The sequence below is a fragment of the Hyaena hyaena genome, unplaced genomic scaffold (assembly GCF_003009895.1).
Source record: "Hyaena hyaena isolate Hyena2069 unplaced genomic scaffold, ASM300989v1 scaffold_41, whole genome shotgun sequence".
Lineage (NCBI taxonomy): Eukaryota > Metazoa > Chordata > Mammalia > Carnivora > Hyaenidae > Hyaena > Hyaena hyaena.
In genome coordinates this window covers 692,878-718,031 of record NW_024080673.1, presented here as the reverse complement: position 1 = coordinate 718,031, position 25,154 = coordinate 692,878, and the positions used below count along the sequence as shown (strand labels likewise).

The following is a 25,154-nucleotide window of genomic DNA, read 5'->3' as shown; positions in this document are numbered from 1 at the left end:
ATGTTAAATAATCATTAAAATTTAAAAGTTTGACTTTCCCACCATATATTCAACCTCTTCTTCCTATAAGCATGGTTTACTACTTGGTCTATACTCCTACAAATTTTTCTCCTTTGCAAAAAATGTGCAATGCTTCATAAATTTTGTGTTGTCCTTCTACAGTAGTTTTGTTCATTTTTCTCTGTATTTTTTTTTAATGTTGAAGAAGTAAGAGTTTCATTTTTACAGCTCAAACAAAACTGATTTATATATACATAAACACCTCAAGTATTATTATTCCCACATCACTGACCAATTTCCTTTTATGTTCCAGTTCCTGTGTGAAGTGCTTTACACATATACCACTTCACTTAAGCTTCCCAAAGGTCTACAAGATAGGTATTACCACCATTTTATAGCTAAGAAAACTGAGACTCTGTAAGAAATCAAGCAAGTAGCCTAAGATCACACAGCAGTAAGATCATGTACTGATTACTGCACTAGACTATTCTGTTCTGTTACAGACTCATGAATTACACCAAATTCTGAATACTCCAGAATACATCATCAAGCTCACTTTGAAATAATACATTCTCATGTGTCGAAGCTCACAAGCTGCCAGATTCCTTTATAGTTTATGTGAAATCTTCTGGAAATAACAGGCCCTTCACAAATAGTTTTCATACTGCCCAAGAATCGTACTATCTTCTTGTAACACTAATGCATCTTGATGTCCTGCTGTTACTGCCAGCCTCAACAGAAGTTCAACAGAATCTTTGTACAAAACACTATGTTATTACTTAGTTATATTTACCTTGGAAATTAAACCTATAAACTGAGAATTTTTCACAGATTTTAGACCTACCTAATTTTAAAGCACATCTTCGTTAAAGTTTTCAAAACAAATGTTGTACTAGATAGACAAAGCCAAATATAAAAGTTCTGTTTCTTCTCCAATAGATAATTACCTCAATCCAACAAAGAGGTATAAACCATCTATGTGAAGCTTTTCAAAGAGCTGCAATCAGGGGCGCCTGGGTGGCTCAGTTGGTTAAGCATTTAACTCTTGGTTTCAGCTCAGGTCATGATCTCACGGTTGTGAAATTGAGCCCCGGACTCTGTGCTGGGTGTGGTGCCTGCTTAAGATTCTCTCTCTCTCCCTCTGCCCCTACCCCTCACGCTCTCTCTCTTTCTCTCTCCATAAATAAACAACAGAGTTTCAATCCACAGCAGTATAATGACCTAGTCTATATTCACCAACTTATCCACATGATGCTCAAGGAGTACCCACATGCCCACCTCTCTCTGGGCCTCAACTATACATGAGGTATTTATCCACGCACCACAGCACCTATAGCATGTCTCTGTATGCAGTTGTTAATCTATTTTTGCCCTCTCCCCAAATTAAGTTCCTTATGTGATATATGTGTCATTGTATACCCACACCCTGCAGAGTGCCTGGACTAGAGGAGGTGCTAAATAAGTTTTCTAAACCAGTGAGATTTCTTCTGAATATTATTAGGTATTTTACAGTTATAAAAGCTAGTGCAGCAACTGAAATTTCAACTTACCAACTAAATAAAATACCTATTTTTAGATGAAAGATTTAGAAAGGAAAGAAAATGCACAAACTTGTATGCAGCTAGGTGACTCAAAGAATGAAAAGCATACTTGTGACTCACCGGCTACGAATAAATCACTTAACCACAATGACTAATATGAAGAAAAAGAAAATAAAATACCTATGTATACAGCCAGCTGTCTGAAAAGAGCCTTTTTGCCAGAATCCAAACATCTCTAGGCTGGGTGGGAAGATGGGTGTTACATAGGCACAAATAGCAAAATTTAATTTTTAACTTTAACTCTGTTATTCAAAATAACTGTAGCCCCTTACAGAGGTCACTATAACTTTGGCTTGAAACTTTAAACACTGTGTTTACATTCACTGTAGTCCTTAATAGCAGTCAATACAAAAAGGCCTCTAGAGCAACCATTACAAAAATTTTGTCTTTACAAAATTCAACCATAACTAATACAAGACTACTTTGTTCATTACTTTAAGATGGTACTAAATAAAAACTAATCTGATAAGAAAAAAAGGGATGACTTCTTATTTCAACTCAAACATCAGCTACTAACACTAAGTATTAGAAGAGTCACCATAAGATGGAGATCCAAAAACACAGGCCTGGATGGGTATCCTATCTTCCTGCTTCCAGACAAATTTCATTTAAGGAATACAAATCATTTTGGATACACAATTAAGAACCTCTTCTTAAAGATCTCTAGGGAATGAGATGTGCCAACCTTCCTATGTAACTCATTTAGTTGCTTCATTTTTATATGCATTCAACCATGAGAAAATTGATCTTTCCAACAAATTGATTAAAATAATGTGTTGAAGAGTCCTGTGGCACTTAAATCCAATTAGCGAGTCAACTTTTCAGATTAGTATATTGATGAATTGGATATTCCTAAGAAAGCTAAGTGGGGAAAACAACTGACCTCATATTAAGTGCCAATGTTGCTCTTAAGGAATATATTCAAAAGCTAGAAACTGCCAGTAGTATAATCTAGTTAGTAAGGCAAAGATAAGCACTTCAGATTTAATATCTAAAGTAAATGCTAAGATAGTTATCTACTTAAGATATTAAAAGTGACCTCATATTTTGCCTTTTAAATGATTGGGAAACCCCAGCTGGAACTATCTGATTTGATATTTTTAATAGTGGACTCCTTGCTTTTTTCCACCTGGTATATGGCCAGAGGGAATAGAGTTAAATATAGGGCCTCATGGAATTAACATATAAATACCATTATTTCTACCACTTTGTTGTGTAGTTCACATGCTTTAAATGTCTAGTCTCTCAGGGTAGCACTATTCAAAATGGAAACACCTTGAGAATAAACAAACAGTCCTTAGGCACTCCTCTGATACTAAAGATAATTGCAAGCATTTCACATATAAGATCTGACCAAGGACAGAATGAAAATTAATCAAGGATCAGAAATGGGCTTCTTCTTATGGATGTATTTCTAAGCATCCTATTTTCCAAACCAAAGATTCTAGCAAATGGGTGGTTAGCTGCCTTACTAACTAAGCTGCTATCTTCCCAAAGTGAATGTTTTAAGTAAGGATTTTTGCTTTACTTACATAAGAGTGCACCAGAATTTATTTGTGGTTCATGTGCTGTTTTTTAAGCATAATACAAGGCTGACAATGTATTAAGCAATGGAACTCATAGTGTTTCCCACATTTTTCTTTTCTAATTAAAAAATTATATTTAGAAACCAAGGGATAAAGAGGAATGAGATACTGAAGAGTTCAGTGAAACGAGGAAAACAGAGGCAGCCTACAAACCTCTATTTTCATTATAAAGTAGAATATATTCTACTAGGCCCAGCTGAGGAATAAAAATCAACTGTTGTGCCACAGATACACAATCTGCTCCTTAACTTCAGTGTTAGATTATGAGATTGGCAGTCTATGGGGTATGCCAAAAGAAACAAAGAGAAGGGGGGACAGTGGATAATGATGCAATGAGAGCATTTCTGGGAATGAAACTGGCTTGTGTGAGGACAGAAGAAGTAGGAGAAAAAAGGAAGACTGGTAAAAAGACCAGAAGTCTTGATGAGGTCCAACAGAAGATTAAGAGGTGCGGAATAGGTAAAAAGATAAAAATTATGGTTAGAGAGAATGGTCACTGGAGTTTAAAACTAAGTTCTAAGGGGCAAAATCCAAGCGGTGGTCACAGAAGTGCGTTTTTGAAATGAAGTAATAGTGAAACTAGTGGAGGAAAAGGAATTTTAAGGCAAAGCTATTCCAAGCAGACACCTAAAAACATTTAGAATGAGAGGACTTAAAATGGGAGGGACAGGATACTACCAGCCAGAGAAACAAAATGGCTTTGAGTAAAACAACCTTTTTCAGTCTTTGGACTCTTCATGAACCCAAAAGGCTGGAGCTACTCTCCAATTTACTTAACAAAGACAAACTTAGGTGATACTGCCAGCTGCCTATCCAAACCCAATCTCCTTTTCTTCATGGAGAACAGAGCCCCACACCTGTTCAGTATCTACTCTATCTGGCAAAGTGCTTTCAGAGAAGGTGAGCCCATCACAGCTCCAGAGAGTGGGTTGTGGTTAGTCCTAGCCCATCCTGGGAATTTAGTCCAGATTGATGGTGTCACTTCCATATATGTCTCAAACTGGAAACTTTAAAGTAATTTCCACTTCTTTCTTTTCCTCACCCCACACATCAGCAGCCATTAAACAGAGAAGACCCATGTTTTTACCCACTCACTGGGCAAACATAGTTATCTCTTTAAAGAGTACCATCAGTTTTGCTGTAACACTTGTTTTGAAATGTGAATTAATTCCAACACAACTGATATATTAGGTATCAATTTGAGCATAATGATAAGTCTGGGCTTGCCCATGTCACATTTCATGGGTGAGAAAAACAAGGTCAGTATGGACAACTGTACTCAGGTGAAATCAAAACACATATACCTCAAATATCTATGTTATAAGCTACACCTATTCACATTTGGTGGTAAAACATGTTTTCAGGTTTCAGACAGCCTTCCTTCCACCACTTCACAGTGATTTATAAGTTGCAACTTTCTGACACCCACTCCACAAAGAACAGCAAGTTTTTTTGTAGGACAAAGTGCTGATAACAAGTCAGACAGAGAAATCAAATACTATATGACTTCTCTTCTATGCAAAATCTAAAAAACAAAACAAATGAACAAGCAGCAAAATCAGACCTATAAATACAGACAACAAACTGATGGTTGCCAGAGGGGAGAAGGTAGAGGGATGGGTAAAATAGGTGAAGAAGAATGGGGGGTACAGGCTTCCAGTTACAGAATGAATAAGTCACAGGGATGAAAGAGCACAGGGTATAAAGTCAATGGTATTGTGACAGCACTGTATGGTAACACACAACACTACACTTGTGTTGAGCATAGTATAGAGGTGTCCAATTTCTATGCTGCATACCCAAAACTAATGTTAACATTGTATATCAACTACACTTCAATAAAAAATACAATGTGACACTTATTATGGTATTATTTATGTACTTGTCAACTATTTGATATGTACCAAGCTATTCTATCTACATTTTTAACAAATTAGGTTCTTTCTTTCTTATGTCACTGATAAAGTTTTTGACCTTTGTGCTATTAACCCATAAACCTTGAGGGGTTTTTTTTGCATTATTTTGCAGAGCATGGAGATTTTTAGGAAAGTTGTTATATTACAGCAGAACTGAATATTAGCACTACTTTATAAAAAGTTATAATCACATGCAAATGTCCCAATATCTTCTACCCCACTAACAAAAGAGCAATTTTACCAGAAGATTTTTGTTTGTACAAGTATGTAACAGAGAGCCTGATGTGTCAAGGAATAGCACCAGTTACCCAGCCAAACTCTTTCATTTCCTTCCTATGTGCAGAATCTCAGTAAAGGATAAATTCTTATTCTGAATTCAAAATTTATGGTTTTATTTTCCACATCAATTGCGTATATCACACAGTTGCTTTGTTGAGCGACTCTGTGTTTTACTTCTCATAACAAGAGTAAGGTGCTAAGAATGTGTAAGATATACTGTGTGGCAGTGCTCTTGATGATAAAAAAGACCAATAATTAAGCAAAAGTAGATGCAGCTATTAAATATGCCTGGTGAATTTTAGGTTTCATGTTTATAACTATAGCTATCAAATATTTTCATATTAAAATTATTCAAGAAAAATAACTCTTTGCAAACATTGAACTCTTTAGTTTCTAACCACCACCCTCCCCTGCACTGTTTTTACAGCATGCTTTTTAACAATGGAGGTGACTCCTTAGGAAGGCAGCTACTGCTTTATGGTAGAGGTATTCATTAGTATTAATAATGGCTAGAAAAAATTTTAATTGCTCCTTTGGAACTATTTTTAGCATTAGCTTATGACTCAACATAAAAATATTTTTTATTACCTTATAATTAGTCATATTTTAAAACCAAAATTATTTTTCACCAGTTTTGGTTTTCAGTAACTCAGGGGCAGTATCTAAAAGCCACTGTCACCCTCAGGAAACAAAATAGGTATCTACTCCTTTTTATTTTTTATTAAAAAATTTTTTGTTGTTTATTTATTTTGAGAGAGAGAGAGAAAAAGAAAAGGTGGGAGAGGGGCAGAGAGAGAGGAGACAGAATCCCAAGCAGGCTCTTCAATGTCAGCGCAGAGCCCGATGCACAGCTTAAACTCTTCAATTGTGAGATCATGACTTGAGTCAAAATCAAGAGCCAAATGCCTAACCAAATAAGCCACCTAGGCACCCTAATAGGTATCCACTCCTTGAGAATATACCAGAATAAACTGCACACTCTAGAAAAGATACTATTGACGGGCACCTGGGTGGCTCAGTCAGTTAAGCATCTGACTTCAGCTCAGGTCAGGATCTCACAGTTTGAGTTCGAGCCCCACATGATTAGGCTCTGCACAGAGTTGGCTTGGGATTCTCTCTCTCACTCTCTCTCTGCCCCCCCCCCCAAACTCTCTCAAAATAAATAAACCTAAAAAAAAATAGAAAAGATACTGCTGAGGCAAAAAACAATACTTCGAAACAGAAAGCATTTCCTAGTCATCAACACATTTCAATGACATTAAGGTCGTATTCTAAGTGAGCTATACTGGGGTGAGCTTTGGACTAGTATCATTAGGCTACCTCAGAGAAGCAGGATGACATAGCGGAAGCATGAACCCTAGAGTCAAAAGACCTTAGTCAAAACACTTGGTACTTTAAAATTCCATTTCCTCAACTGTAAAAATGAACAGACAAAAAGAAAAAGTTTCTACACCTCATAGTGCTGCTGCGAAAATCCAGGGACAAAGTGCAAGTATGGCATATTGCAGCTCCATACTTAGAATACAGTAATAGTTAATCATTACTGCTGCTATTGTTTTATTATAAAGAATACTATTAATTAATAATATTGCTGTTATTTCCCTGTACCTCAGAGTCTGATGTACTGCATCCCAATGAATATAAAAGTTCATGATTGACAACTGAAAAGCTTGGCAAGATAAAGAAAGAGCAGTCACTATACTGAATTTTAATTACAGGTCGTTTCTTAAGCATTTTGTTTCTTAAATATTAAAAATATTATTTGACATGCAATAAAAGTCCAGGAGAGTATACTGGGGTGGGGTGGGGGGACTTTTTTTCAGGCCCTTCATCTAAGAAATATATGCTACCAGTTAACAGAGGTCACTGAAGAGATTTCCATCATTATTCATATAATCTATTCAGTATATCCAAGATAACGACAGAGGTTAACAAGAATAACCTTTGTATGAATAGTGGTTTTTACCTTTTATTTCACATTATTTTAGGCACCACATATTTAAGGCCCTCAGAGTGCTTTTACCAAACTAGGGGCGCCTGTGTGGCTTAGTTGGTTAAGCATTTGACTCTTAATTTCAGCTCAGGTGATGATTTTGTGGTTCTTGAGTTCTAGTCCCAGATCAGGCTCTGCTGCTGACAGCATGGAGGCTGCTTGGGGTTCTCTCGTTCTCTCTCTCCCCCCTCCTCTCTGTTCCTTCCCTGCTTGCGCTGTCTCTCAAAATAAATAAACTTAAAAAAAAAAAGTGTGTTTACCAAACCAGCTTGTCACATTAAAGGCTTAAAATATGTTAAGAAATCCTATATATTAATATATGCTGATTGTTACTTAATAGTAGTAGGGATAAACCTGGGAGTTGGTGAGAGCTAGGTGATGACCATAATTATAATTTTAGGTAGTCATCAGCTCATTTTTCAAAACTATTCCCATTTCTACTTACTCCCTTCTCCTTTCCCCCCCAAAATCAATAATGGTGGAAAAAACCCACCAGTTTAAAATTTCTTTTTTCATATTTATATATTCTAATATCAACAAACACTATTAAAATTTTAACACTTCTAAAAATCTGAGTATTAAAGGTTTATAGCAAAACTACAACAAATTTGTTAGCTTTCTGGTTGTCAAAAATAATTTGTTGAATCTTATTATTATGTTACTCAATGAGAAGTGTGCCCCACAGATCTATATAACCACCCATATTCAAATTAATAATTTTTAAATCTTGGGAAAGGTGTAATAAAAGATTAGTTAAGAAAAAAAAAAGGACATATAAGGTAACTACACCAAGTAATACAAGTAATACACCAACATAAAGTGCATCAATGGTGTAAATTAAATATTCAATTCATTGAGGCAAAGAATTTGAAATTCCCAAACATGAGAAACCATATATTTACCAGTTAAATCAAAATAGCATCCCTAAAGCATATATTTTGGTAGTTTTAAAAATAATGACCTATCTTTTGATAATAAAAATCTCGATCCCAATTCTGAGGTAGGCACAACTTGGTTTATATGTCGAGGAACTTCAATCAATGAATTGGTACTACCACACTCAGTCTCAGACCTTTATATTTCCCAGGCATGTGGAAATAAAGATGTTTATTAAAGAAGGGTCTTAGCTGTAAAGAATGGAGTAAGACTAGCATAGAGAAAACAATATGAAGTCATGTGGCTAGTTAGTGGGGGGCCAAGTTTCTGGGCTCTCTGGCCTTCTATTACACCAGCTGTCCATAAGTCCTTTGCAAAACTTAGTGGTTTAAATTACTCTGTGAACTCATTTGTCTGCACCAAAACCCCAAGAACAAGTTCAAAATACGCATGGTAAAAAAATTAAGCCACTACTCTACATGGCACAGACCAATGGTTCTCAAACTACTACATGGGCTCTCTTTCACAGTATAAGCAATGTCAGGCACCCACTTTAATCACTTTTATCATGTTAAATACCTTCAAATATAAAAGTAGTATGAATGCTATATGCTTATAGCCTTTAACTTTTTTCTTAAGTTTTAATTTAAATTCCAGTTAGTCAACCAACAGTTTAATACTAGTTTCAGGTGTACAATACAGTACTTCAACACTTGCCTACATCTTCCAGTGCTCACCACAAGTGCCACTCCTTAATCCCTATCATCTACTTGACCCATTCCCTACCTCCTAAGGTAACAGTTCTCTTGATCTCAGGGTTGTGAGTTCAAGCCCCCTGTTGAGCACTGGGCCTACTTTAAAAAAAAAGTCTGTTTCTTGGTTTGCCCCTCTTCTCCTTTATTTATTTTATTTCTTAAATTCCACATATGAGTAAAATTGTATGGTATTTGTCTTTCTCTGACTTATTTTGCTCTAGTTCCATCCATGTCATTGCAAATGGTGAGATTTCATTCTTTTTTTATGGCTAATACTCCATTGTGTATATATCTATATACCATACCTTCTCTATCCATTCATCAGTTGATGGACAATTGGGCTGCTTCCATATCTTAGCTATTGTAGATAATGCTGCTATAAACATTGGGGTACATATATACTTTGAATTAGTATTTTTGTATTTTTTGGGTAAATACCTAACAAAGTGATTGCTGGATTCTAGGGTAGTTCTATTTTTAATTTTTTGGTGAGCCTCCATACTGTTTTACACAGTATATAGCCCTTAACTTTATTTTTGTTTATTTGGAGGGGGGTACCAAATTATAGGCTTTGAAAGAATGGTACAAATGAAAAAAGTATATATGAAGTAAGATGTACAACTTATAGAAAAGGTATAGGTAACCCCAACATGGATGTACTGCCTCAATGACCAGGGAAGTCACCCTTGCGGCTATGAGATACTGCTCTTAACTTTAAATCAAACTGAACTTTAAAACAAAATGAAAGCAAATATTAAAAATAAAAGAATTAAGGTAACAATATTAAAGTCTGCTAAAACTAAATTACTGACATTTGTTTTTATGTATAGAGCTTTAGTCTCAGATCCAGTTCTATATTTAATCTGTTTCTATACTTTTACTTTATTAGCAGTAATTTAAAAATGTCTGCTCACAATTATATAAAATGTTAAGTGTGAGGTTGGTTCAGTACAATTAGGCCCCATAATTAACCAAAATTCTGTAAACAGCAATCCAAGAAATGACAATTTAAATAAAGTTTCAGCTGATAATTTTATGGAACTATCTTGTTCATGTGAAAGGGGTATCTAATTTGATAACTATTAGAATTGGAAACTGAAACATTTTTCCTTGCAATGGGAGCTATTATACTATTAGTGATCTGAGGGTCCTATATAGACAAAAATAGGATTCAATAAATCTGCTTGAATGGCATAGGCTTTTGTTTTCTTTTCATTTCTAAAAAAAGTTTTAAAATTTATTTTCGAGAGACAGAGTGTGAGTGGGGAGGGGCAGAGAGAGAGGAAGTCATAGAATCTGAAGCAGGCTCCAGGCTCTGAGCTGTCAGCACAGAGCCCGATGTGGCTCAAACTAGTGAACTGTGAGATTATGACCTGAGCTGAAACTGGACAACTGAGCCACCCAGGCGCCACAAATGGCACAGGCTTTTAAAAGTTCAGGATGCTTCCTAACTACCAAGTACCACTAGTAACCCAACTTGTTCTCAGTATGTGTTGTTATTCAAAACTACAGTGAAATCATCATTAGTATAGAACATGAATATCATCTGGCTTCCGCTGGCACGAACACAACTGTAAACATAACAGTAAACGCTATATGAAAAGTCCTAAACTCACACAGCAGTTCTGCTATAAGTTAGTCTTTAAAATGATATGGAAAAATACCCGTATACAACTTCAACGGAATCAGCAAAATGTATACTAAAATTAAAATAACAACAACAAAAACCTTCCAGTCTTCTAAGAGCATATCTATGGACCTTAAAGAAATGGAAAGAGAAACCACTCAATGAGGATCATGAAGGACATGGGCTTAAGCTAAGTGACAAAGAAGGAAGATTTAATGAATAAAAGCAAAACTTTATGATAAAGAGAGGTCATCGCAGACACAGAGAATCTGTCCAATATGAAGAGTATATATGGGGAAGTAGTGGGAAGTAACATTGTAGTGAGGGAATCAACAGGTATAATTAACATTGCATATGGTTGGAAACAGGAAGCCATTAAAGATTTTAGATAAAAATACCATTGGAAAATAAACTTCTGGAAAGTATAGACTTTAGGAAAGAGCAAAAAGAGCTTGATCTCAATAAAAACTAGTTTAATAAATTATTGGACTATTTTGTTCCAACTCAATTAATGTGGCGGAAATTACAAAGAACAACAATGAAAAGATGTCCCCCGCTCCAAAAGCCAAATACCTTGGAAAACTCATTTGGAGAGACATAAAGATGACTTTACTCTCAAATAATTTTTATTCAAGTTTATTTATTTATTTTGAGAGAGAGAGGGAAAGACAGAATCCCAAGCAGGCTTTGTTTGCACTGTGAGCACAGAGCCCAGTGCAGGGCTCGAACTCACAAACTGTGAGATTGTGACCTGAGCTGAAACCAAGAATCAGATGCTTAACCAAATGAGCCACTCAGGTGCCTTGTCCTCTCAAAAAAACTTTAGTAAAATTTTGGACAGAAAGTCCATGGGATCTTAGGGTTTTTGCAGTATGGTATAACAATAATACATGATATAACAATAATACATGAGTATAATTAGACCACAGCAAGTTATAAAAATTCTTACTATTTGTTAATGTCAAATAGAGTAATTCTTTTTATCATTATTTACCAAATAGAGTAATTCTTCTTATCATCATTTAACAATAACCACACCTTAGATTCCTGTTTTACACAAGTGCCAGCTAACCAAACACCTCAAAGATAAATGCATGAGAGCTACCTTAATTTATGTTTTCACAATGGAGCCAATGAATACTCATTTCATTCATCTGTATTTTTAAAAAAAAGTTTATTTACTTATTTTGAGAGATACAGGGAGAGCACAAATGGGGGACGGGCAAAGGGAGAATCCCAAGCAGGCTCCACACCGTCAGCGCAAAGCCTGATACGGGGATCAAACTCATGAGCTGTGAGATCATGACCTGACCCAAAGTTGGACACTTAACCAACTCAGCCACCCAGGTGTCCCTATATACTCATTTTATTTTAGTTTTTTGAATACTCATTTTAAATAAAATAGTTTGTGGTAAGCCTAGCCAGTAAACATAATTTTTAAGAAAGAGATTTTGAAGGATAAAGAATAAAACCAACACATATTTTTCCTTAAAAAGTTCTGAAAGTTCTTGAGAATTTGTATTACAACTTCACTTGATTTATTATTAATCATGAAAAGAGTAGGTAATTTTCAAAGTAAAATTTTTCTGTTCATGACTTTCTTCTTTAAAAATTAGCACTTTTGAATATAAGATCATACTGGCTTTCTGTCAGAATATAAGATCATTCTGGATTTCTCTCAGAAATGATATGTGCCTTAGGGGTGCTCGGGGTGACTCAGTCAGTTGAATGTCCGACTTCGGATCAGGTCATGATCTCATGGTTTGTGGGTTTGAGCCCAGTGTCAGGCTCTGTGCTGACAGCTTGGAGCCTAAAGTCTGCTTTGGATTCTGTGTCTCCCTCTCTCTGCCACTCTGTGACTCATGCTCTGTTTCTCTCACTCTCAAAAATAAGTAAACGTTAAAAAAAATTGGAAATGACATGCTGCCTTAGACTTCTATTACCAAGAAAGATGAGAATTTCTGTACTATCTGAGAAGTACAATCTAAAGTCACATTAAAAAAAAAAAAAGCTGCCTGACCTATCGGGCATGAAATCATATTCCTAAAAAAATTATCAATCAATCACAAAAATTAAAAATTTGTCATTTTTACATGGATGGACCTACAGAGGCATTATGCTAAGTGAAAAAAGTCACATAAAGACAAATACCATATGACTGTACTTGTATGTGGAATTTAAAAAACAAAACAAGTGAACAAATAAATGAACAAATGAAGCAGAAATAGACCCATAAATACAGAGAACAACTGGTAGCTGCCAGAGTGGGTGGGGGGATGGGAGGATGGGTAAAAAATGGTGAAGGGGAGAAGGAGATACAGGCTTCCAGTTATGGAATGAGTAAGTCATGGAGATGAAAGGTACAGCATCAGGAATATAATCAATGATACAGTAAAAGCACAGTATGGTGGTCAGCAGAGCATTTTGGATAGAGCTGTTGAGTCACCATGTTGTACACCTGAAACTAATGTAACATTGTGGGTCAACTACACTTCAATAAAAAAAAATCTCATCACTTTTTACCACACAGAGTCTCAGTCATGAGAATTTTCCTCTTTCACATGGTAGCAAAAGTTATTAACACATTTACTCTTAATTACTCAGGCTAGACACCTTAACATATGAGTAGTGCCAAAAGCTAAATAATTATAACCTAAGTACTACATGTTAAGCCTATTGTATAAAATTGGCTCCATTCACTTGCATATAACCAGCCAAAGGCTTTATAATTTGCAATAGCTCTATTATGAAACCATTTTCTCTCACACATTACTAATTAAATACAGTCTGCTTTTTAGGGGGCAGGAGACTAAAAATAGATACAGTGCTTCACTTAGGGAAAGAAAAACCAAGTCACAAATTGTTAAACTGAATTACATCTAGGTCTTGATTGTGATCCACCTCTGGATTATGAAATCCAGACTAAATTATCTAAATTCTTGTCTAAAAGAAAGATAACCCTTACACTATAACATTTAGATTAAAGTCTTTCTTTAGTTTACATATCATTAGGACACAGTAGCTCTGCTAGCTAGTAAGCTTTGGATGACCTTTGAAATGGTTAACTGCTGTTCGTCAAGGCCCAGAAAGAAGTTTAAGAAGATCCAAAATAATAAGAAATAACTATTCATGGACTATTTGAACGTGTTTACTTTTAAAGACATCAAATGAATCCATTGTCCTTTTGTCATTAGAACATCTCTTAGTGAATACTAAGGGTAAATGGGATTTTCAAAGATTTTTAGACTAGAATATTTTCTTTGGGAATATTACACTAAGGTTATAATACAATTTAACAGAAACACGTATTCTATATAAAATTATCAGCTCCATTGTTTAGTTTTCAGAAACAATTTAATATGTAAAAGACAAAAGCCATGAAGGTTATTTATTGATTTTAAGTTGATCTTTTCCCAGTATTTTCCAGTATACTAAATATAATTTAGCATATATGTCTACGGTTTTCAGGGACTCTATTCATAGATTCTCATTTATGAGAATTTCTAGAACCTATTTCTAGGGACTAAGCTTATTTATGTTCCACTTCACACGATACACTCTGAGCTTAAAAGGCTAGCTAACAATGTACCCCACAGGCATATACCCTTATAGACTATGAAAAGAAGACAGCAAACCTAATCACCAGAAGATACAGACAGAAGAGATGGAAGTTTCTAGGGAGCAGGACTGGGAGACAGGATAAGGTGGGGCTACCATACCAGTTAATACAAATACTACTTACTGAGTAGTAAGTGAATTGATATAATTATTGGCATTGGAGTTTTTAAAGTGCTGTGTATTATATCACAGGAGTACAGATACTGTACTGATATAAAACTAGATTTGGTAAGTAAATCTCTAAATCCACACCAGTTGCTGAACATTCACTGCATGTAAAACACCATGCCAGAGGAGTCAGGGAAGGCCCAAGCATAAATTAGGATGTTACATTAGATTGTTTTTTAATTTCTTTCTAGAAATTATCTGTTCTAAAATTACAGATAATTCTTATCTATATTCACTCATCTTTGAAAGTTTGTATCTAAAGAACAGAGATAAAAATCAATAGAAAAATATACCATTTGTGCCTATACTCTTATCACTGAAAACAGAAAGACTGCCCACTTTTCCAAGTCTTCTTTGATCATTATCATGCAAATAGAATTTTGATTAAATTGAGAAAAATATACAAACAAAAATATACAAACATTACCAGCTATTATTACTTTAGAACTACAGCATGCACAACCCGTACACTATCTCGATATCCTGCCTCTTGCAAACTGAACAAAACAATGCATTTCTACAGGAACTCTGAGCCAGACAGCAAGACCTGGGGGTGGGGGGTGGTGGGGAGTGGATTCATTTTACTTTTTTTTTTTTTTAACCCTTTTGGTGTCAAAATTAAAAGCTGTAACATGTTATGACATTTGCATTACTTTGTTGGGGGGTATCATTTGCAAAACTACATTCTTTTATTTTATATGCTTTTATTTTTCAGTTAGAAAACCTGTTGCTTAATATGCAAATTTCAAACTGGGGGAGGGAGGGAGGAAATGAAGCTTAACAAACACAACAAAATAAAGTTGCTTTGCTATGTTGAGGCTGCCAGGCTTTTTGTTACTCTACTTGAAAGTAAATGTGACTTGTCTGTAGAGAGTGCTGCTTCAGCAGTTCCAAATGAATTTCAAGCCTGTGCTCCATATTTTCTCTTTTGTAAGTTTAATGTATTCAGCAATACTGAACTGACAATTTAAATAACTACATTTTTAAACAAACGAAGCATTGATGTTAATGTATGAAAATGGTCCAAACCCCTGGGAGTCTTGGTTCCCACCATTGTTTATTCTGACAACAGGATATAATTGCTTACTTACTTGGCAGCAAATTTAACCATCTGCTTGCTTGCATGGTCTCCCACTGCTACGAGCGCCTGGACGTTAAACTGCTGCTGACGTAGGACTAAGAAAGACTGCTTCCCTGAATAAGACAGAAAGAACATGAGTGTATTAAGGACATGCTACTTCAGGTTTTACAAAGAAGAAAAATGTTTCTCTACTTAAAAATTGAGCCAAAATCTACCCTACTCATTAGTTATGAACACACATATCCGGCTTCCACTGCCAAAATACCCATTCTGTTGACAAGCTTTAAAGAAACCCAAGTTCCCACTAGAGTAACAAAAATGTTTTTAACATGCTATGAGGACATAGGTGAATCACTAATTTCAAAAAAAAAAATCATAAATCAGAAAATTACTTTATCATGGCATTATTAAACAAATTTGAAGTAACTTCAGATAACTCAACATTCATACAATGAGTGTGTGTATTCTACAGGCAAAGGCACTCTGCTAACCTCTACAGGTTCTTCAACCGTGCAGACACAGAAGTGCTAATCAAGGGCTTAGTAAAGAGAATGCAAGCATTCTGTGGGGGTGGTCCATTTTACTTCCTACCAAGCATTTAGTAGGACAGGCTAGTTTCTTCCATGTCTTATTTTCCTGTATCATCTTCCTCATTCTTCATCCTTTATAAATAGTTCCACATTTTCTTCACAGCAAATAACTTACTTTGTCTATAAAAGATCGTTCTCTTTATGCTCTATAACCAGTTTAATCCAGTTTAATTTTTACCTATTCTGGGCCTTGTGATTCCCTCTCCTTTCATAAGGAACAGCCACTCCTTATTCTTAACTTTTTGAAAAACATTGTTCATTAATAGATTCAACAACTATCCTTGTGACCTCTCTTTTCTCCAAAGCAGAATCTTCAAGACTCTGATCAAGTTTTGGGAAATTACTTCCTCATAAAACAAGTCTTGTTTTCAAGACCACTTTTCTCATCATGATATTTTATAAAACATAAAAATATTTCAGTTTTTAAACTAAGAATGATTCTTGCCAAAAAAAAACAACAAAAAAACACAGGCTTATAGTTATTACTTTCAATATTCAACATACTATATTTTGAAATGCAAATCAGACAGCAATCATGCGTCTAAAAAGAAAAAAGAAAAAGAACCAGACAGGTTGCAAACAACGTGCAAACATAGACACAATCTATAGGCTTCTGAGTAATATACGACTGACATGTTTTTAACCACTAAATAGGCCCTCATTTTCCCTTTCGTTTGGAGTATGATCCAGTCATGAAGTAAAATCTTAAAAAGAAAGTAACACATACTAAACACAGTCAAGAGTACTTTAAGATACTGAATGGATAAAGACTGTTATCATAGAGAAATCTGCAGATGGACCTAAATGGCATTATCCTAGGAACTACAGAAACCACAGGTTTGTGAAACTCTGAGCAGAGTATTAGTGTGAAATGGAAGGGAATGTGATTTAAAAAGTATTTTAGCTGCTCTAATAATGCAGACAGGCAGCACAGTCCTAGCTGTACCATAAAGCCACGCTGCAAAGAACTCCAAGGTGACACAAGACCTTGAGAGAGAATAGAACTCTACAGGACTTAACAAAGTTAGCACATGAAAATGTCTCTGGGTCAGCACTAGGTGGTAACACTTAATATAAGGGCTGATAAAGAGTAAAAGCTTGGAAATCAAAAGACCTAGGATGGTATCCTATCACTTCCTATGAAGGGGCCTGTAGGAAAATTATTAAACTGCTTTATGCCTCAGTTCTTCATCTGCAAAATGGAGAAAATAATAATACATTACTCATGGTTTTCTCAAGCTTTCTCCTATAATACTGAGGACTACATAAGTAATATGTTTAAAGTTGTGACATACCCATTTAATGTTAAGAATGAATAAATGTTATTACTTAATGTTAATTATTATTACAGTTCCACAGCCACTGGCTCCTTATTTGAGGATTGATTACCATTTCCTATTTTGTATCTGGATTATAATGTGTAACAATCATGCCAGGCACTGGGAACACAAAATAATTATTTGACAGATAATCACGATAGACTACCATGTAAAGAAAGTGATAAAAACATATAAAGTATAATCCCAATTTTGTTTGTCTAAGAAGTATATTAAAATTGACTGTGTAGGGAAAAAACCACCAAAATGTGAAACTGATTGTATAGGAAAAAAACAGACTGTGGCTACTAACAGATATGAAACTGTAGGAAATTATGCTATTCTTTATATGTTTTTTTCCTGAACTTTTTACAATAAGCATGTACTACTTTTCTAATGAGAAAAAATACTTCTTAAGAGAACAAATACAGAGAGGTAGATATAGAAGAAAGGTAAGGGATGAAAGGAAATCTTTAATACAAATACTACGCAGAACCTGGGGAGTTCTAACAAGCTAAGTATAGAAGGAAATGCACTCCCTGAGATTTGACATGACTGCTAAGGAAAACAAATCAAGAAATGAATGGTTATGAGCGAAGATTATTTACAGTCTTCTTTTAATGTTTAATATGTTTACTGTATGTAATTCTAAAAATTACACCTCTTATTTTTCAAAAAAGGAAATGGATGGGGGATGTGAATAAGACCTGGATCATGAACATACTATATAAATCTACTAGTAAAAATGTCCCAGCACAAAAAGAGCCAGATGAAGCAGAAGAACAAACTCAAAGTACACTGTATTAAGGAAATTTTAATTTCAGACGGAATTGAGGAAATAAAATAAGTGAATAAAGACTGAGTAAAAAATGAAATTGAATATTAAACTGTACAAAGGAGGAGGGGAAACCTAAGTTTAAAAATTACAGAATATCTATACACAGAAAATGGAAATACTGGGAAAAATTATTTACTGACTTATGACTTATATGAATTAACATCTTTAATACATAAAGATCATAAAGATTTATGAGTAAAGAACATTGAGATTCGAACAGGTAAATGGGCAATAAACTAATCATTTCTTTGTATCATTAGTAAGGAAATATGAGGAAAAAATGAAATGAAGGTAATGCAAGTGGAAGCAAAGATGACGCATAATTTACCTCTCAAATTAGGAGAGATTTAAAAATATGTAATATTATCTAATGCATGGGAGAATAAAATGAAAACCTTTCCTTCATAATTTGCTCATGGCAAGGCAAACTTGCACATCCTTTTGGAGAACCATCAAGCAGTAGGCATGAAAAGGCTTAAAAACGTCTCGGCTTCAAAAAAATGTATTTCTTTGAATATATGTTAAGGAAATTGAGTATGTAAAGACTTATAGTGACAAAGGTGTTCACAGCAGTATTATTTCTATAAAAGCACTGAAACTCTATTATCACTCACTTCATATCTATGCAGTCTCTACTAGTGGAACGATCTACATTTGACTCTAATGCTATGGTTTCCAGGTTTTCAGTGTTCAAAGCACCTTCAGATACTAGAACCTTGACTGTCCCCTCAAAAAGATTTTTAAAAGACTCAAAAAAAAAAAAAATCAGTACTGGTTTCCTGATAAGTAGACCTGTCTGCTCAGACTTCCACCAAGTACTTTTGAGACCAAGTTCCTGCAAGTTTGTAAACAAAATTGTTCCTTCTTTGGCTCTGGTTGGTGATATACTGCAGGGCATGCTTTAGGTTCCATGTTTTGCAATTCACTGTCTTACAGACACGGACAACAGGAGCAGCATGTGAACTGCCATCCCTTTTGTATAATTAAAAAATAAAAAACAAAGAATACACCTATGCTCATAAATGCACTTTTTCCCTGGAAGGACACACAAGGAAACAATAGTGGTTATTTCTGGGGGAAGAGACTATAATGAGATGGAGAAGTTAGAATGGTGAGTTCTATTTTTTTCTTTTAGTCTTTCTGCACTTTTGGAATTTTAGTTTTTACTACACCCATATATTACTTTTTATTCTAAGAAGCAAATATGTGATTTCTCACTTCAGCAAACAGTTCTATGTTATGTAAGTTAGTATTGGAACTTTATAGGGCAGGTAAACCAACTGCTAAATATTATTCATCTTTCTTCTTGGAACCCTTCAACCAGACAAGTTGATAGAAAGGAATATAAAGACTATCTTGAAACAGCTGAATGAATGCACTACTTTTAGATATATTTAGCTCTGTAACAGTTAAGAATTTGTGTTGCAATTTGACTCTTAAGTTATTAGAAGAGGCAGTTTATTTTTTAAGTTTACACAAATGTAAAGTTTGATACCCCTTATAGCACCAGGTGCATTCTTTAGTTCTAATATCATCTCTATTACAGTGATGGCTCAGTAATAAAGTATGCTTTTAAGTTAAAAATTTTTTTAATGTTTTACTTTATTTTTGAAAGAGAGAGAGAGAGAGAGACAGAGAGAGAGAGTGTGAGTGGGGGAAGGTCAGAGAGAGGGAGACAGATTTCTAAGCAGGCTCCAAGCTCCATGCTGTCAGCACAGAGCCCAAGGTGGGGCTCGAATTCACTGTGAGATCATGACCTCAGCCTAAATCAGAGGCTTAACCAACTGAGCCTCCCAATAAAGTGTGATATTGTGGGAATACTAGTTTATCCAAGATGTAAGGCAATCTTATGTTTTCATCTCTTCCTACTGTCTTTTAGCTTGCCAAGCTCCTGAACTCATTATTTAGATAATGTATCTTAACTTCCTAATCCCCAACAGTAATATTTTCCTTCATCATTTATTTTGATTACTGAATAAAACAGCAAAGACCTAAATATTTTAAAGTACTTTCCATTTGCTATTTCTGAAATATTCTTGCATGAACACAACTTGAGGTTCTAAACTACATAATTACCAAAATATACTAGCTATTTTGGAAGTACAAGCAAGTATTTAGGAAGAATAATACTGAAAGAGAATAATTCTGTGCCAACTGACTTCAATGTAGTATATTTAAAATTTGAAAGGAGCCACAGATATTTCAATTACTCTTTCAACATGCAGGCTTAAGCTCATAAGATTTTACAAATGAAAGACACAAATTTTAAGCATATCACTAAGAGTTAAAAATTTCTTCTTGCTCCTATACAAACCACTTGATTTTAGAGATGTGATACATAAACCTACCGTAAGAAATCTGATTTAACTTTTTAAATTGTATGAAACACTACCCTTAATTTAAGAAATATTAATTATAAACCATAGGTTTTTGGTTTTTTGCATAACAGGATTCTAGTTGTCATACTTCTGAACTATGACTTTGACACTTCCATTTCCTTATTTGTGGTTTTCCAGAGCTTTGCTTTACTTAAAACTGCCAGCATGGGTTGTTTCTCCAAGTCCAGTTTTAATGTGTTGCTACTCCTGGAGTTATAGTACTTGAATGCTTCCAAGTTAGTCATATTTACTGACAATTTTTCCTATTAAAGGAGGAAGGCACTAGAGGCAATCAGGGTTTTGCAAATTCAAAACACAAGATTTTATTTATTTCTTTAGATAATCTACTTTGGCAGAAATAAAAAAACATTGACAATCATAACTGGCAACATTTAGGGAAAGTGGTACTGTCACACACTCGGGGAGTATAACCGAGTAAAGCTTTTTTGGGTGTAATCTGGTATAAAAAATTTTAAGTATGCATACGTATACCCTTCAACCCAGCAATTTCACTTCTAGATATTAGTCATGGAGAAATACTGCCTTATGTAGATGTACAGTATGAAGCAAAGATCTCCAAGAAACACTGTTTGTTAAATACTGTTAATAAAAATGCTGCAGAATGACATGTAAAATATGTCTTCTATGTAAAATAAGACAGGTTAAAAGCCACATATACAAAAGAAATAAAATCTGTACATATGTATGTGTGCATATGTGCATTAAGAAGAAATAAACACGATGAACAATAAAGCATTAACAGCAAAGGCTGGAGCAGAGAATAGGGTATAGAGAAGAAAAAAGGGAGTATCATTTCTGTATTCTCTGAAAAATTCATGTGAAAATATGTATTACTTAAGTAATTTATAATTTAAACACATACACATACATATATACATACTTAAAAACAAAATAATAGGATTTTCTTTTTTTTTAATTTTTAAAAATGTTTATTTATTTTTGAAGGAGAGAGAGACAGAGCATTAGTGGGGTAAGAGCAGAGAGAAATGGAGACACAGAATCCAAAGCAGGCTCCAGGCTCCGAGCTGTCAGCACAGAGCTTTACGTGAGGCTCAAACTCACAAACTGTGAGATCGTGACCTGAGCCGAAGTTGGACAATTAACCGACTGAGCCACCCAGGCACCCCAATAGGATTTTCTAATAAAAAGTTATGAAAACCAGATTAATGCAAAATTCCAGGGGAAAAAAAAAACCTCTGAAACTTAACCTAGTACTATACAAAAAAAAATAAGACCCACAACTTTGCCATTTTCCGTTTATTCCAAGAATCCAAAAATGGTTCAACATTAAGAAATCCACTACTGTAAATCATTACAATTACAAAGAACTGATTGTCGTTAATTACAGTAGTTATGTTCTATAAAGTCACCAGAACAATGAATTTGCAAATACTGAACCACTGTCCCTAGGGGAAATATAAGGTTAGGTTCCCGTGAGCCTCTAGTCACAATATTTTCGTAAGTCCATCAATACATAACGTTGTGTGTTTCTGTTTAAAGACATACTATTTAATATATACTGTTGAATCATTAACATTGAACTCATGGCCAACAGCACTATAACTTATGCTTGAATGAAACTTATGCTTCTCTAACATATATTTTCTCATAAGGCACAAGCCTTCCTGTACTTAGGAGCACTGGAAAACACTATAGCACTATGCTTGGTGGCCACTGTGAACAGCCATTATCACCAATAAAGAGAAGAAAACAGTGAAGAACATGGCCGTAAATAGATTGTGAAAAGGGCACTTGTTCATGAGAGCTGTTATAAGAAGGCTGAGCTTCACTTTTGACCTCAGCTGGGAACATGTGTGCTGGGTGAGTCAAGTTTTTGCCTCTCTGCATATGCATATGTCTGGCATGTCTGTGAATGACAGTGAAAGTGCTGCAGGTATTGATTTTGGGGGTTACAAACACATTTTAGCAAGCAGAAATTGCAAATACACACTCCATGAATAAAGAGGATCAACTGCATTTTAATTTTTTATTATATGGAAAACTTCAAACAAACACAAAAGCAGAGAGAATGGCATATGAACCACTATATAAATACACTCAACACAATTATATTTTGAGGGAAAAGAACCGATTGAAAAAGGTCTAATAAAATGTAATATCTATTCCTGGTAACAGAAAGTTTGGACTAGAAGAAAATTTCTTTTAATCTAGTCTTTAAACTTTGGCATTGTTTTCTAATGACATTTTATGTACAACACCCAAAGTCATGAAATAACTCATCAGGAGTTAAATCTCTGCTGTTTGAAAAATTCTTCATTGAGGGAATCCCCGTAGTACTGGAGAATCTACTAATCATTGCAAAGAGAAACAAGAAATGAGATAAACATTTGAAAGAAAAGGACAAAAGATCATAATTTGTAAATGATACCAATGTCTACCTACAACCTCCATGTACTTCAATAATTATTAACTCAGGGCCATTCTTGTTTCAGCTTTATCCCAATCCACATATCCCTGGACCTCTATACTACTGTGAAGCAAATTCTACCTGTTATTTCATTTGTACATAGTTCAGTACATTATTCCTAAGAGATAAGATCTTTTAAAAATTAACATTACCATAGTACTATTATTACAACTAAAACAAAAAAAAGTTTTTTAAAATCAAACATCCAGCTAATGTTCAAATTTCCAAGAGTCTCAAGTATCCTCTGTTTTTACTTACTCAGTCATTAATTCGTTCATTTACCTTTGGATCCAAGTAAGTGACTGGTTGAAACATAAAAAAATTTTTTTTTTTTACATTTATTGATTTTTGAGAGACAGAGACAGAGCACGAACAGGGGAGGGGTAGAGAAAGAGAGGGAGACACAGAATCCAAAGCAGGCTCCAGGCTCTGATCTGTCAGCACAGAGCCTGACGTGGGCTCAAATCCACAAACTGTGAGATCATGACCTGAACCAAAGTCGAGCGCTTACCCAACTGAGTCATCCAGGCGCTCCAAGAGATAAAACTCTTAAGTCTATTTTAATCATATGTTTCTCCCTCCCTTTTTGATTTGTTGAAGATATCACGTCATTTTTGCCCAGTAGTTTCCTATAGTCTAGATTTTGCTGACTGCATCCTCACTGTCACTTAACGTGTTCATTTATCCTATGTCTTTCCTATATATTGGTAGTTAGATCATAATGGCTCTAAAATTCAGGTGCAATTTTTTGTCCAAGACAGTAGCATTGGGTGGTGTTTGGTTCTTTCATGAATAGACATATAAAATTATTTCTGAATGTCTCTCTACTGTATCATTAGTAATCACTGATGATGAATGGCTCGACAATCTACTAAGGGCAAGATGATGAAGCTCTAACATGCTTTTTTTCATTTTATTCACTGGAATACTTCTCTAGTATCTCTCCTCTATCCACCATTTGGTTAGCCAGTGATACAGAATCCCTACAGAAATGATACTTTAATCAGTTTTCAAAATAATGAGTTTGTTTCACCAGTGACCAACTAGGTTTTGTTTCCTGGCCTTAGCGTTATTATAAATTTATGGATTTAAAAATACCTGATGTGCATCAATTCACTAGTTACCCTTATTGATACAAAAATTGCTCCATTTAGGGGATGTGTGTAAAGGGAAGTATTCTTGGTTCACTCAGACCTACATGTAGCATACATTCTATCTTTTAATTTGCTAAATAACTAGGTTTAGGAGACATAGTGGCCAGTTTGGACAGAACAAAGGCTCTCAGTCTAATGTGAAAAAGACAACTAAATGAAGGAATACAAAACAGTGTGATTATCTTTGGTAGAATAAATGGCCTGAAATTTCAGGAAGGCAAATCAACATTAAAAAAAAAAAAATTAAAACTCCACCAATATTCTTCTCAAAGCCCAACAGTATTTAGCTGTTTGGGGGGACTATACCGGAAGAACAGACAAACTTTTAGTAGTAGTGATTCTGAGAATAAGATATAAATCTAAAATGTTAGAATTTTAAAAATAATGGGACCACATTAATTCTATAATAAACATTGAAAAACACTGTAAAAAATAATGTAACATAGCATGTATTAGGTATTATGGAAGTAATCAGCTCCACTAGGGAGACTAAGAGTCTTAGAAAATTACCACATTCTGTTCATATTCTACCAATTACCATGAGAACCTGGGTGAGCAGCTTTCTCATTGGACGTCTCAGTATCCTCAATTATAAAGTAGAATAGCAAAGTCTGTTGTGCCTACTTCACAAATTTGTAGGGATGATCAAATGTAAAAAAGTGCGTGAAAAGTGTAAATTATAAACTAATGTTAAGTGTCATTAATATCTTTATACAATTTTGAACACTAGGCTAGGACAATTTTCTGTAAGGAACAGGGCTATCTAAACTACCCGAATCTTTCTTCATTACTAATGCTAAATTCTCAGTACAGTCCAATAGAACTTTCTTAGTGATAAAAATATTCTGTATTTGTGCTGTATTTTGGGACCCACTAGCGATTGTGGCTATTAAGCACTCAAAACACAGCTAGTGACTCGAACTATTGAA

The 25,154-nt window shown here is 34.8% G+C and overlaps 1 protein-coding gene across 3 annotated transcripts in view; it reads right to left on the bottom strand.

The window, feature by feature from the left end:
- The window catches only part of DARS1 (aspartyl-tRNA synthetase 1), a 62,121-nt gene that overhangs the window by 31,176 nt on the left and 5,791 nt on the right, over nt 1-25,154 (bottom strand). For all 3 annotated transcript variants that reach the window (XM_039229942.1, XM_039229940.1, XM_039229941.1), the window contains one exon: nt 15,511-15,613. In XM_039229942.1, coding sequence (XP_039085873.1) covers nt 15,511-15,530 — 20 coding nt within the window. In that variant the 5' untranslated portion in view covers nt 15,531-15,613. The remainder of the gene's footprint in view (nt 1-15,510; nt 15,614-25,154) is intronic.